This window comes from Eptatretus burgeri, chromosome 12 (genome assembly GCF_056783735.1).
Source record: "Eptatretus burgeri isolate ZD-2024b chromosome 12, Ebu_testis_v1, whole genome shotgun sequence".
Lineage (NCBI taxonomy): Eukaryota > Metazoa > Chordata > Myxini > Myxiniformes > Myxinidae > Eptatretus > Eptatretus burgeri.
Genome location: NC_140972.1, coordinates 5,216,950 through 5,233,247, shown reverse-complemented (window position 1 = coordinate 5,233,247; position 16,298 = coordinate 5,216,950). Strand labels below are relative to the sequence as shown.

Here is a 16,298-nt window from a genome sequence, read left to right as displayed (position 1 = left end):
CTTGCTGCCATTTTTTCAGCCACATCCTCAGCATGAGTGTGGAAAGTAAGGGCCGTACACAACGTAGTACCAAGGTAGGTTGGTGTGTTGGTAAAAGGAATTAGAGTACAGTACCAATCAATCAACCTTGCAGTTGTCCATTGGAATCCTTGGCGCTCAAGGTGGAGAGCTGAGCAGGTGGTCTTCAGCACATTGAAGACGAAGTCGTCATTCATGGTAATAGGTGTGAACTGTGTAAATATCACATGACGAGACCTGCTCTACGCCATGAAAAGTGTCACAGGTCTTTAGAATGGCTAAGTCATCTTCATAGGCCAGTTTCATACCAGAAGTGTGTGGTAAATCAGCTGTATAGAGGTTGAAAAGTGCTGGAGCAAGAACAGACCATTGGGGGACACCATTCTTCAGGGTCCTAGTCCAGCTGGATATTCCATTTATAAACACCAAAGACAGCAGTTGGAGATGTCGTCATTGAGGACTTGTACCATACACCTGTCTTGAAGAGCATTTTTCAGCTTGAGAAGCAGGTCGTGGTGTCATACCGTGTCATTGGCAGGCGAGAGATCAATCACGAGTGCACCACATTTTCTTATTGGCCTCAAAAGAACATGGGATTGAGAAAGGAATAAGCGGAAGACAGAGGGGAATGGAGAAGGCGCATCCGAGCGGCCGACCCCTCACTGTTGGGATTAAGGTGTAGAGAAAAAGAAGATAATCCATCTCATTATGCCTTTCCCCTTCACTTCGAGTTACGCTTTCTGGATTTGCGGCATTTGTTTTTGGTAAAAACACCCCCATCTCCTCAACCTCCGTATGTTTATTTTAAAGTCTAAGTCCTCAGCATACAAGAAAAGGTTTCAATGTAAATAAAAATTGGCATAAAGAATAAGCAAACACCTGTCTGTTGATTGGTGGAATAAATTGGAAACACCAACTAGCAGCAACTTTGTTATTCATGACAAAGAAACAAACAAACAAAAAAAAAAGCCATTTAAATAAATTCTGAACACGTTTCATCAATCCCAAGGACATCACCGTTGAAACATTCCAGCAACACAGGGAGGGTTGTCACCTCACTAACAAGGCTCCACAACTGTTGCGCAAGATTATATGATCATGTCAGACATGACACGACGAGCGAGGTTGCAAGGAGAATCCACGAAGAGCAAAGTAAGAGAGAAAATGACAAAGCGAATTCACAACCGCACAAGCAAGTCTCAACAGAAACTTTCTCTTCAGCTTACACTGCACCCTCTTCTCCCCCTCCACAACGGTAAAATAATAGTGAGGAATAAAAAATATATACCGACACAATAAGAGCCAAATGGCAGGCCAGGCCACCGAGGCCTGAGGACAGAGAGAACGCACCTGAAACAGCAGAGCTGAAGGGCGAGCAGGAGCACCAGGAAATGCAAGTCCGCCGGTTGGGAGAAAATAACCGTGTGTATGTTAATTATTCACCAGTTGGGAGTGTACCTATGGAAATATAAAATCGACATAACTGCATCCACCTCGGTCCCAGCAGTGCTCAAACGTACTCGGATAATGTTCACACGGGGCATTCAAGAGGCAGTTTCGAACTCGGCATGCTCAACCCCTGAAGTGAGGCAGGCACGTTGCCAGCCACACCGCAGAGAGATGGAAATACACGCAAAGCCAACCAGCATATATCCGCCAGACGTGTTTACAACACTCACATTTTCGTTCTTTGAAGGACCTACCGTCGGCGTACTGCAGCGAACAGTGGCAGTGCCTTAGTTTGTCACTGTCGGTGACGATTAGATAAAATAGTTATTCAGAGGCGCACTGTGGTGGGAGGGTGTGGGTGCGTACAGGGAGGAGTTCAGTCTGGGTTGTGGTGTGTATGCTGGAGGAACTCGACAGGCAACCTTGAAATGTCGGTGCCATGACAAGAGATCCAAATTACAAAAAGTCCGACCGATGCTCCGTTACACTTCCAACAATCGCTGCGACCCCGAAACTTTGCAAAATGAGTTTGCAAACCCACGAACAATGCCGATCAATATTCGGATTGTATTGGTGGTGGAGCTGCAGAAACATCTTCTTTTCATCCCGTCATTCTTTTGGTTTTACCCTTCCACTCTCGTGATGAGAATTATCCGTCCAACAAATACGGGTCATGGGGTGCGGATAATGTTTTTTTATGCAAGTAAGTTTGATCACCCCCTCGCCTTTCCCATACACGTCATACAAGTAGCGGTCCAAACACATCCCACCCCTTCCCCTGGCCCTCTTCTTGTACAAACTACACAAACGATCTGTGTCTCTACAATGCTGGTATGATATTGAATGTTAGTGAAAGCATTTGTTTGCAAAAAACAGAAGTACTTCCGAGTCTGGGTGGGTTGAGAATTAGATGCAATATCTTTTTATGAAGAAGAAATGAATGAACCAAAAAGCTTTCAATGATCAAGATGCAATTTTAACACACACACACACACACACACACACACACACACACACACACACACACACACACACACACACACACACACACACACACACACACACACACACACACACACACACACACACACACACACACACACACACACACACACACACACACACACACACACACACACACACACACACACTACCAGGTAATAAGCATGAAACGTATGGATTGTCAAATACAAGCGTACCCCTTCACCAGTGCAGTCCTCCGCATGATGCACGAGGTTTCACTCCAAATATCACAATTCAAAGAGAGCTCTTAACACTTAGTTTGGTAAATTGAAACATGAGATTTTTTTTTTTCTCCCACCCTACCCAGATAAAAGCACTTGAGAGTGACTCTCCAATAACAACTACTCTGGGACAATAAATAAATAAGTTTTTAAAAATATTTTAATGGCAAACCCCAGAAGCAATAAATTAATCTGGGGATCAAAATGTTATCGTTTCTCTCAAGTGAACATTCGATTACATCTGATAACCACCAAACATCCTGTAATGAAAACAAAGAATTATTTATTTGTATGTATGTGTAGGATTGCTAATGAGTCTCATCTTCGTAGGTTACAAGGTATATGAACAGCTTCCCAGATAACTCCCCCTCAGTGGTGTTGCCTGTTTGCGTTCAACAATTATGGTTCTAGAAAACGTTGAAATTTGGTTACAACCGAGATGAACCACAAGGTCGCATTTGACCGTTTACGGGAGCAAATCAAAGGGTTCTCGGTCAAACCACCACCGAGGAGGCCGCAGCATGTTTTAACTCGATTTTATCTCTCTGTAGCCGCAGGTGAAGCGGATCCCAAACTACCACAGAGATGATGATGTTGTTGTTGTTGATTAGCCTCGGTCAGTTCTGCTCGAATAAGGCCGCAGCACGGAGATAGCCGATCGATTTGCTGTGAGCGACCCAGAGGTAGTGTGTGTGTGCTGACATTGCTGCTTCTCGATAATAGAATGCGAACGTTGAGTTTTATTTTATTTAATTGTAAACAATTCCATAAAATGAGTACATTTTATTTCATTTGTATATTTACTCATGCCACAAAACAAAATACAAATAAAAACCAATGTCACCCGCAGGGTGACCCGTATCTTGCCAAAAGGTGACCACGTGTGACTTTTTTAAGGTCACACTGAGGTGAACAGAGCTGCTATCCACCAGGAGCGACTCCTTGAGGAATATCTGCCTACGAGAGATTCCGATGAGAATCGTTCTACAGAGTAACCATGAAAAAAAATCCGTTTTTACGTCATGTCGTCATCAAATGACATCATAGCGTCAAACTTTTGATAGATCGGGAAAGCACTTATCAAGCGCTTTCATATGAGGTATTACTCGATATGGTGTACAAGATTTCAAAATTTGACCTTGGGGTCAAAAACTTTCGACCTCCAGCGTTAACCATGAAGGTCAAGGCCGATCGCCACCAAAAATTACCACTGGCAACATGCAACCCAGTGCTACCTGCCGCATGGTCTGGTTGTCGGCGACTAAACCGATACCCTGCACTGGCTTTGTTCTTGGGGAGGGTGACTGACACCCTGCCAGGACTAAAACAACACCTGACAAAGGGCGGATGAGCTCCCTTTGGGAGCCAACGGCCATCCAGTACAGAGGTGATGTCTCCTAAAAAAACACACCCAAATGGGGGGGGGTAGGAAAATGTATTTTTCCACCTGGCCGAGTTACCCACTCCTGTACAGGGGTCCTGTGGAGAGGTTTCCTTGTTTTGGGACCTGGTGATGGTTTTGCCAGTTTTTCCTCTTCTTTTTCTTTCTTAACCCCTTTACCTAGAGTGCCCTTATGCCTTATTTGGGGCGATTTCCATTAAAATAAAAAAGGTGTTCATGGACTTGTAGCATGCCGACCTGTTGTACTGCTTCAGCATTCGCTTGCCTTTCACCAAGCCCAGATGTACATGTGCCAGCACGGGGATTATTCGTTTATTATTTTTGCCAAATGATACTATTATTATTGTTATTGTTGTTGGTGTTAATATTATTAGTATTAATAAATATATGCTTTGTTGCAATGTTATTATTGTTTTTATTACCTCTGCCACCGAAGGTGAACGAGGCTATGTTTTTACTCCCTCTGTCTGTCTGTTTGTTACTTACGAAATCTAAACATTTCGTAAGTATATTGATGACTTCCGTCCTCTGTTTGTGTGTTTGTTTGTTTGTTTGTTTGTTTGTAGTCACGATAACTCGAGAATGGAAGAAGCTACCAATGTCAAATTACACCACGTGATTCAGGAGGGTGATGGCTAGCGCTGATTAGATTTTGGTCAAAATCGGTCAAAGGTCAAGGTCACAGTGAGGTCAAACATAATTCCGTAAATTCATGTGGAGAAATGGAGTATTTTTGCTTCGCTCGACGTTAAGAGTTCGTTTTAACTTCGATTTTAATTTTGTCTTCGGTTTTTGCGATCGCTTTGGATGCTTAAAACTCGGTTGTCGAAGTTCTGGTAAAAAATCAGATGTTTTGGAGACGTTTTAAGATTGTATAAAAATATTTCACTCGACGCGTCACGGGTCGTCACGTGATGCAGTGCGCTTGAGCAGACACGTCGTTGAATCAGGTAAAGGTTTTCCGTGTGCGCGCTGACGGTGTTTTCGATAAAGATGGTGTTTAAAAGTCATTTTTTTATCCCAATAAAGGTTATCGTCACATGCCTGACGACTCGCTGAGCCGTCGGATTATGTAAAGATTGTTGGTGGATGGCTGAATATTACGGTTTTGTGACTTTGATAAAATAATATAAAATAATTACGTGGAGAAATGGAGATTTTTGCTTCGGTCGACGTTAGGATTTTTGATGGTTTGGTACAGAATCATTGTAGAAACTTCTGGTTTGAGTCGCTACCTTCTCTAGAGACAGCTTTTATTAGACAAGGTCAAGTTGACGATTTCGTAAGTACCAGTCTATGACTGCTTGTTTGTTGGTTTATTTGTTTGCACGATATCTCAAAAACGTTGTAGATGGATCCGCATGAAATTTGATGGGCAAGTTGGGTGTGTGGCCACAACAAATTGATTCGATTTTGGTGAAGATCCAAATGTGGATCTGGATATGAGAATTATTTAATTTTTAAAGTGATTCTTCACCATTGAGAGATGAGGTCAAAAACTATATAGTCCTGTATAGCATGATATTTCAAAAATGTATTGGGCCTGATATGTTCTCGTGGATCAGACATTACGTGGTGGAGGTATGTACTCTACAGAGTGTCCTTCGCGTATATTTTATAATTTGAATGCCATGCGGTGAAAGGACCGATATTAAGCTGCTCGATACACCTTAACATGGTGTGCCTTTAAAACATAGGAATTCTTCCAGGTTCTTTATAGTTAATTAGCCAATCAACTCAGGTGGTCATGACATCATTTTGGTGCATCACACCCTCACACTCTAGCACCTGCTGGAGATTAAACAGGATATCTAAAAGAAAGGATGGTATATTGCACCAACAGGTAAAAGTTAAACGATGACAGTGTAATGTGCCTCCTTACTGGGCTCTGCAGGATCACAGAAACTCGCTTGCGTTGCTCCATCATGTTGAAGTCTTGCCGCAAGTCAGCAGCCATGTTCCTTTCACGCAAATACTCAGATTGTGGACCAAACCGCTCGGTATCCGGCTCCACTCCAGGTCCATCAACCACAGTCTCTGGCTCCGATGCCCCATTCATAGTGACGTAACAGACACTGTCGTGAACAGCAAACAGTTTATAAAGTCAGATGAATGTGATTTTTGATGCAACAACAAAAGGAATGCACCATTTCCATCATTAACATCTTAAAGTGTGTGGGAGAAAATATGAAAGATCGTCGAAGGTTTATAAACCATGTCGATTTGTATGACATTGTTGATAAACTTTAAAAACGACATAAGAATGGTGAAAACATCACAATGCTAAGCCTGGCATTGGTTTAGGATCCTAGGGTCCTGAGTTCAAGCCCCGTCAGCCGCTGAATTAACACCAAGGGGTTGACTCAGCCTGTCATTCTTCTGAGGTCGGCGGAATGAGTACCAGTGTACTGGTAATAGCGCCACTGCATCAGCTGCACAGCCACGCCCCGAACCAATGATGCAACCAGCAGCCAAAATCTAATTTGGACATGTGTGACATTTTGGGGTCTCCAGGAGGTGAATGTTTAATATGACAGTTCGGTGATTGCCCATTGCGTGCCAAGGGAGCCGTTTATCGACCGTTTCGTTGGAGTGCTTGCTCGAATGCTTAAGCCACTTGGCGAGCACTCTCCAAGCTGCTTGGTTGTTCGTTTCGGGAAAAAAAGTACACGTGCTTTCAATCTCACATCGATTTGACGTACGTTTCCGCCTTAGTTGGGTCCCGCAGTGCCGTGCGGTGGGTCCCTCGGGAGGTGTCTCATCTGCTGAAAATATGCAATTTTATATTTACAGAATATCGCTTTGTTTAACCTTTTCGTGTGATCTCCATTTGTAATCCACCTCTCATTTCGACATTGATACTTATTTTAAAAACAATAAGGTCCATCCGACCAGGTGTTTGGCATGTTTGTTCTAACTGTGAAAGCAGAGAGTATGGATCGACATTTTGTGTTCTGTGGCTTCATACATTTTTTGAATTGAATTTAGCTAATTACCCACTTTAAATCCTCTTTCAAAAAACACTATTTCAAGGTAAATCTTTGTTTGTCGTTTTTATTTACTTGGTGTGTGTGTGTGTGTGTGTGTGTGTGTGTGTGTGTGTGTGTGTGTGTGTGTGTGTGTGTGTGTGTGTGTGTGTGTGTGTGTGTGTGTGTGTGTAAACTGCATTACCACAAAGGCATTTGGTACCGGTGTGTGTGTTATTGGTTGTTATCTCCATATTAATATACAGGTTTCAGAAAGTGGAATGGAGCCCTCCCAGGTCTCAAAGTATTCGTGTGTATGTGTGTGTGTGTGTGTGTGTGTGTGTGTGTGTATGTGTGTGTGTGTGTGTGTGTGTGTGTTTGCGTGTTTGTGTGTGTGTGTATGTGTGTGTGTGCATGTGTATGTGGGTGTGTGTCGTTGATTGGTATCTACATATGCGGGTTTCAGAATGTGGAATGGTGTCCTCCCAGGGTGAGCTCAAAGTATCCACTTTCATTTCGGTAAGGGATCACAATTCATGGACCAAGCTGTGAAGTTTTCTGTTCTAAAAGTTTTGTGTCGAGGGATCTCTTCAGGATCGTTGCTGAGCTCCGGACATCTTTCAACTGGAGTTTGTTTGGAATAATACTCCCAGGAATCGTTTTTTTCATAGCTGTGAGGTTCTGTCATCATTCCTGGTGGTCGAACTATCACTGGTACAACTTTGGCATTCTTCAGCTTCCAGGATCTTTTCACTTCATTCTTGAGGTCTTGGTGTTTGGTCATTTTCTTGATTTCTGCATCGCTTAGTCCAAGATCACTGCTATTAGCACCTCACGTAGCAATGCCTTCTTCTCTCTTTTTTGTACCTTAGCATGATATCTGGTTGCAACGCTTTGTTTTCAATGTACACGCTCGATGGGATCATTATGTCATACTTGAGCGTACTTCCACGTTTTCAGTCCATGCTTTTGCTTGATGTTCCCGCAAATTTTCTGGAACTGGGATATCAAAGTTTTTGCAGATGCTGCCTGTGGTTAACATTACAAACTCTGTTGTGTCATTGTGTGTACAGCTGTTCTGACACGAGTTCTTTATTAATATTTTTGTGTTCGGCCATTAAGCATAACATATCACTTTCTTTGCTAATGCCACCTCCACCCCTCACCCATCTCATTTTTTTTCCTCCTCCTCCCCCCCCCCTCCTCCGTCTGTCCCTCTTTGCCACCCCCTCCAAATTTTCACCCACTCCTCACTTCCCCTTCCTCCTCTCCCTCCCTTTTTCTCCACCCCCTCCCCTTCACACCCCTGTCAGTGAAGTGATGGGTTGCATTTGCTCGCAATGAATAAAGCAACAAGACAAGTGAATTGTGAGTTCAAGAGAGAATTGGAAAATGTTTTCAGTGGCTACAAAGCAATGCATGGTGAAGATAAAAAGAAAGCAGTACAGAAGACTCTTTTGAGCTTCTTCCAGAAGGTTGAAAGGCCTCAGGCTGATGAACCATGGCACAGCGGCTGAGGGGTACGCACACTCCCTCTAAGGGCTACACTGTCTAGCCTGGGTTCAAATCTCGACCCAGCTATTAACTCTCATCCCATTGTTTCACAGGCAGGGTGATTAATCATCAAAGGGGATGCCGTTCCTCAGATGGACGTTAAACTGGTCGTCACATCTGCCGGAATTAATTGGTGGACATTGAAGTTCCCTTTGTGAAGAGTCAGGGAGCTATCCCAACATCCTGGCAAAATTACAAATTACAGCTCTAACCTACAGGGGCACTGCATCAGAAGCATTGCCACCTCCCCAGTCAATGATGCTACTAGCAGCCTTGTGCCACACAAGGGGAAAAAAAAAGGAAGACCACCAGACCCCGACGTATAGGATTTAATCAATAATATTTTAATTAATTTACTGTTTGAAAAATGTCCACTTTTTTTTTTTTCCTTTCCATCGAACTCATTCCCCCTTAAAGTTCCACAGAATCAGAAAGTTTGGTTTACAGAAGAAATATGGCTTCATTTGACACTTAATCATTGGTTTGTTTTTTTGAATAAATATCTTGAAATGAAGATTGTCATGTGTTTTGGTGTCTTTGCATGCTCAATTGAGCCCCCCCTCCAAAAAAAAAAACACCGATGCGATTACATCATATATCATGTGACCCGTCACGTCATCTCGAGAATACTTTTGCTTTGAGACCTAGTTTACATGTGGTCTACATACGCTCTGAAAAAGTACTGAGAATGCCAGCGAGATGTATTGTTGGTGGTTGCAGCACTACAACCAAAGACTATGTGTGCGAGTGTGCATGTTTTCCAAAAACGCAGCTGGAAGGGAAATGCGGATAGCCAAGGTAAAACTGATCAGAGGAAACTGGCATAGCCCAACAGTTTCAAGCATCATTTTAAGACAATTCGAAGGACACCGACCTGTATTCCAAGTTTGGAATGAGTAAATTGAAGGGGTTAAAGCCATTGAAGTGATTCCCACGAAGATTAGAAATAATTATAATTGAATGGAAAATAAGGAAATGGGAAGAACAACTGCGGAAAAAGGGAAATTCAAAATTTCTGTGTACCATGGATGGGTGTGGGGGGGGGGGTAACCATCAATCTAATCAAGTTAGTCAGCATGTTATTAACCAAAATCGATCGAGTCAGCTTGTTGTCACCTACCCAACACATCGACCTAGTTTTGTCATAATCCATCTACAACTTTTTGAAATATCATGCTACGTATCCTCTTTAGCCCGATCTCTAAATGGTGAAGAATCTCCAATCCTTTTCGTATCCAGATCCAGATTTTCACCAAGATCTGAAGAATTTGTCCTTCTCACACACCCAACCCGTCCACCAAGTTTTATTTGAATATGTATATATTGTTGCGGTTGAGGAAATTCGCAAACCACCATTCAGGTCCCGTAGGTGAGATATCTCTGTAAGCACATGTGTAGTTAGCCCCAAGCCCGTTGTTTAGAGGGAATAAATGTGATTCATTTGGGCTGCGACCCTTTAAGATAGCCGTTTTTCTGTTCTATCTTTATTTTGAACCAACCACGTCTCAACCGTCATCACACAACAACCACCAACCGCAACACCGCTTAACAACAACAACAACAACAACGCCAACAGCCACGACCTTTACCTTCACAACTCGCTCCCGCAAACATCGCATCACCGCCATTCCCAACGTCGCCATGGCCATGGACCAGCACTTTAAATCCTCCACCACCTTCGCCTCTCCTTCTCCCGGCCATTCCCGCACCACTTGTGGGCACCGAGCGTCAGGCTGCCCTGGCCTCGTGCGGGACGCGCGCCAAGCCGCGGGTGCAAATAGCGGCCTTTCCGAGGAGAATTCGGATCAGGAATGATACACGCCCACTTCTGATCCGTCCAATCAGCAAGCGCGGGGCGGTTTGGCCCCGCCTCCAGGCGCGTCGGAGTAGAATCGGGATATGCAAATTCGAGGATCAGGGGAGACTCACGCCTCTTTTTCTCCGTCCAATGGGCGAGCGTGGCTCCACCCCCGAGCTCGTTCTGATCCAGAAATTTGCATATGGGTTCTCCTGCCGGACTATAAAGCGCCGAGCGCGGGGCGAATTTAGTCAGTTTGGGTCGGAGGGAGTTGGAGGCAGTCAGAGTTGGAGAAAAGGTCGAGGCAGTCAAGTCGGGTCTGGAGGAGAGTCAGTCTGTCGGAGGTCGGACTCTGTCGGGGAGCTGCAAAGAGAGGAGGCCTGGAGCCTGGTCGAGGTGATTTGCTGCAGTCGGCTGAGGAGAATTGCGGAGGGGACCGGATAGCTCGGGTCCGAGGCAAGGAAGACTGCGGTCGGCGACGAGGTCGCAGTGGAGTCGCTCGTCGCGGGACCCAAGCAAGCCAGCTATCCTCTTTCCCCAGAGCATCAACAATTCCCCCCTTTTTTCCCCCCGCGCTGAGATAGTGCGAAAAGGGGGCCCCGTTCCCACCCCACTCCAAGCAGTGCCAACGAAACCCGCGAAGGAGCGCGGAGTCGGGGCTCCGCCACATTTTGCGGCTCATCACAAGACACGGGTAGGATCCACCCAGTCTCGCGGCCCACAGGCCCCGTCTATCCCCTTGTCTTTGAGGGTGGCCCTTTTCTTTTGCTTTTGAGTAAATGTGTTGTCGGCGCCGTCTGTCAAGTAAAACTGTTTAAGTGTTGCCGTGTGCTCGCGTAGTCGGCAGTAGATCTGCATTGTTGTGTTTCTTTTGTAACATCTGCTTTTGGTGCATAATTGTTGTAATTGTATATGTGTGCTCTCCGTGTGCCTCGGAATAAATGTGAATTATGTTGAACTGTTTTTCCCGTTTTGCTTCGTCTTTTCTTTAATTGAATCTCCATCTTGCTTCACGTAAAGGGTTGGTAGTGGGCTTAATACGCCCGATAATTAATCGGAACCGTCGAGGCCGACGATAACACCGCTCGGTTATCCCGATAGTACGGAACGGGTCGCTTAAGTGGCACGTGTCCGGAGTCAACCTGCGGCGAGGTGCGATTGCCCGGTCTACCCTCCGCGTGGGTACTTAGGTAGGTCGAATTTGGCGAACAACCCTATCCCACGCGGGGGGCCGATTGGCACGATCGTGGTGAGGCCGAAAGGCCCACCCATGACTAGCTCCCGGCGTTAGTCCGAGAGGGTCATGACAGAATTGTCCGCCCGATGGGCGACGTGCCGCGATTCGAGTTACGTGGCCGTTCGCACGCCGGCGGGTGCGAATTCGCGACAATATATATATATATATATATATATATATATATATATATATATATATATATTATATATATATATATATATATATATATATATATATTTATGTCCACCACTTTTTGATATATCGTGCTCGTACAGATATACAAACAGACAAACAGAGGTGAATATATAACCTCCATCCATCTTCAGTAGTTATAGACATGAAATAATTTTTCACTCTTCCCTCCAAGGCATGCAGTGCAATGCACCACAATCTCATGTCATCACCTAACACTACAACACCACAAGAAACAATTTATTCACTCATGAACCGGACCAAACCTAACTTCATCAATTAACCCGATACACCACACCTAACTTCATCCATTAACCCGATACACCACACCTAACTTCATCCAGTAACCCGATGCACCACACCTAGCTTCTTCCATTAACCCGATACACCACACCTAACTTCTTCCATTAACCCGATACACCACACCTAACTTCATACAGTAACCTGATACACCACACCTAACTTCATTCATTAACCCGATACACCACACCAAACTTCATCCATTAACCAGATACACCACACCTAATTTCATTCATTAACCCGATACACCACACCAAACTTCATCCATTAACGCTATACACCACACCAAACTTCATCCATTAACCCTATACACCACACCCAACTTCATCCATTAACCCGATACACCACACCAAACTTCATCCATTAACCCGATATACCACACCTAACTTCATCCATTAACCCGATACACCACACCTAACTTCATCCATTAACCCGATACACCACACCAAACTTCATCCATTAACCCTATACACCACACCTAACTTCATCCATTAACCCTATACACCACACCCAACTTCATCCATTAACCCTATACACCACACCAAACTTCATCCATTAACCCTATACACCACACCAAACTTCATCCATTAACCCTATACACCACACCAAACTTCATCCATTAACCCTATACACCACACCAAACTTCATCCATTAACCCTATACACCACACCTAACTTCATCCATTAACCCTATACACCACACCCAACTTCATCCATTAACTCTATACACCACACCCAACTTCATCCATTAACCCGATACACCACACCAAACTTCATCCATTAACCCTATACACCACACCTAACTTCATCCATTAACCCTATACACCACACCCAACTTCATCCATTAACTCTATACACCACACTCAACTTCATCCATTAACCCGATACACCACACCTAACTTCATCCATTAACCCGATACACCACACCTAACTTCATCCATTAACCCGATACACCACACTCAACTTCATCCATTAACCCGATACACCACACCTAACTTCATCCATTAACCCGATACACCACACCCAACTTCATCCATTAACCCTATACACCACACCCAACTTCATCCATTAACCCTATACACCACACTTCATTCATTAACCCTACTTAACCTAACTAACTTAAGGTTACTGTACCCCCACCCATCCCCTCTGTCATTGCTGGTTGCCCTTGGTTATTGAGACCCATGGCGTAACTACACTGTCACGAGGTTACCTTCATTTACCTTTTGTCAGCTCGCTCTTCCACAAGCATCGACTTTTTATCCAATAAAATCAATCCTCGTTTCATTGGGAAACTGATGCACAAAACTCATGAACATATTTCCGTGTCGAGCACTGTGTCAGATAGTAGATGAGGGAGGGCTCCTGGTCTCTTTTTTAGTAAACTACTACACCAAGGTAGTTTTGGAAGAAGATTTCTAAACAACATTTACGATGCCCGCAAAGAATCGTGCGAGTTTGTGTGTGGAATGAAAGCACCATTAACCATTCTGGGAAGGACAAAAGTGCATGTTCTACTTCAGAGGATTGATGACCTCCGACACAGCACGAGAACTGCACCATCAACAACCACTCAAACAAGGAAACAAAAAGCAATAATAACCAATCAACGAACCGCAACACATCAATAGCCAGGCATCACACACACACACATCAGCATCTGAGAGGCCTCTTAAGTGCATTCATCTCTGATGTTGACACCAATTGTACCACAAGAATGTTAAGGTACTGGATTTGCAGGAAAAACACATTTTATCATGACATTCCATGATAAAATGCAGAACTCCATGATATTCCATGATATTCCATGATAAAATGCAGAACTCCATGATATTCCATGATATTCCATTTTATCATGACCAATAGGACTGGTGATGAACACAACTTTACAGGGCCACGCACGGTCCCGAGTGGGCTCCAGGGTGTGGTGTAAACAAGCCTCGAGACAATTACTCTGACTAGGCTCTGCATCAGATGCTCCCTTGTTGGGTTTTGATATCTTTTTCAGTGTTATAAGACTCATAGAGGAATTTGTGGTTGTATCCAACACAGGACAAGGAGATGACGATATATCAATGTACTTTTAAATCAACTAAAAGAACGTTAATCGACAATGGGTAAATCAACGTACGATATGGAATCCCAGCATTAAGAGCTGTGTGTATGGCTGTTTGTTTTATTTTCTTCAATCTTCTCCTTCTGAGAAAACATCACCAACATCGGCCCTTCCTCGAGAAACGCCGCGTTCAACATCGGCCCTTCCTCAGGAAACACTGCCATCAACAATCCCCTCCTCCTGATCCTTCTCAGAAAACACCTCCTTTAGCATTCACCTCCTCCGTCGGCCTTCCCTGTTCGTTCATTCATTCCCTTGGCAATTGTTGCCCTACTACCCACCAAATTTAAACGAATTGCTCTTCCATGAGCCTCGGTCACTCTACAATAAAATCAAATCGAGTCTCTGCTCTCTTTTCATAAACCAGAAAGAGCTGCAGATTATATATATATATATATATATATATATATATATATATATATATATATATATATAGATATTGTTGTGGTTTCCCACCCGCTCGGTGTGCAAACGACCGCTTTTAGCTAATCGCGGCCGCGTGCCCACCGGACGGGCAATCCTAGTCGCAGCTTTCGGATCAACGCCGAAATCCAGCTACGGGTATGTTTTTAATCACACCGTAAATCAGCCAACTATTCTGTCCACGCGCGACAGGGTCCGATCGCCGAATTGTCGATTTACCCAAGTACCAATGTTGTACAGGCCGTCGTGCAAGAGTTACAATGTTTGTGGAAGGAACGTTGGTGGAAGCGGCAAGGAACGGCTGCAAGACCCTGCCTTGGCAAGTCAGAGTGCTTGCAGACAGCGGGTGGGTAGTGGATCGTGATGGGGAATGGAATGGTTGTTGGTTGTTCTTTGGATGTAAAGATTTAATAACCTAACTAAAAAGAAATCGCAACGCATGCCTTTGATACTCCCACGAGACAAAAGGAAAGGGATCTGACTACACACATACTTGATGACATAACTAACTTTTGGGACATCTGTATGTTGAATGCAAATGGTTTCCAGATCCGTAGCAATATATATATATATATATATATATATATATATATATATATATATATATATATATATATATATATATATATATATATATATATATATATATATATATATATATATATATATATATATATATATATATATATATATATATATATATATATATATAAAATCAGGGTGCAAATACCTTATGCTACATAACCACAACATTATACATTGGATATCCTTGCTGAAGGATCTTGGCTGACAGGCCAACCCTGCACTTAAGCTGCACATGTTGGACAGAGCAGTACTTACTCGGTGAACACATCAATCAGTATTCTGGCATCCCAAACCTTGAATAATTAGCCTCTCCCATTCCCGAAGGGACTGGAGGATAATATAAGGCAACCGATCTGTGTGTCAGAGCATGCAAGCCCACACACAGATCAAAATTAATATGGATTGTTCATTCACAGATCTCATGTAATGTATACCCCAGCAAGGTTCTGCATTATTAAATGCTCCATCTTGTACAATTGCTGCATTTTATTGCTGTCATTTGAAACACGAGGCTGATGGTTCGATAAATATTATATTTTTTAACCACTGCCAAGTTCTACATGGGACTACAGAGACAGACTCATAACGAGCTTGAGGTCACCACAAAATGAAGACAGCAAACAAAACAAATTATTCCCCCAACCAAACAACACAATCCTTTACCAGGAGTTTATTTAAAATAGAGGACAATACAAATCAAGCGAACGACTTATTCCAACAACTTTTCAGGCCAGCCACTCACAAAGGGAATTTTTTTTTTTTGTGTGTGTGTGTGTGCACTGTCGAGGCTCGTCTGAGAGCTAACACACAAAACGTATAACAAGGGGAGCAGAAGACAAGAGGGGTGTGAGAGGGAAGGACAAAAAAAATAAACCAATGTCACCCGCAGGGTGACCCGTATCTTGCCAAAAGGTGACCACGTGTGACTTCTTTAAGCTCACACTGAGGTGAACAGAGCTGCAATCCACCAGGAGCGACTCCTTGAGGAATATCAGCCTACGAGAGATTCCGATGA

The 16,298-nt window shown here is 43.7% G+C and overlaps 1 protein-coding gene across 9 annotated transcripts in view; it reads right to left on the bottom strand.

Annotated features, from left to right (window-relative positions):
* Positions 1–16,298, bottom strand: part of ADD1 (adducin 1) — a 96,593-nt gene that overhangs the window by 53,320 nt on the left and 26,975 nt on the right. For 5 of the 9 annotated variants that reach the window (XM_085849301.1, XM_085849297.1, XM_085849298.1 and 2 more), the window contains one exon: positions 5,996–6,188. In XM_085849301.1, the coding sequence (XP_085705427.1) occupies positions 5,996–6,172 (177 nt within the window). In that variant the 5' untranslated portion in view covers positions 6,173–6,188. Of the gene's footprint in view, positions 1–1,368; positions 1,667–1,697; positions 1,790–5,995; positions 6,189–16,298 lie in introns of those variants that run through there. The other 4 variants (XM_085849303.1, XM_085849304.1, XM_085849305.1 and 1 more) reach the window with 4 other exon arrangements.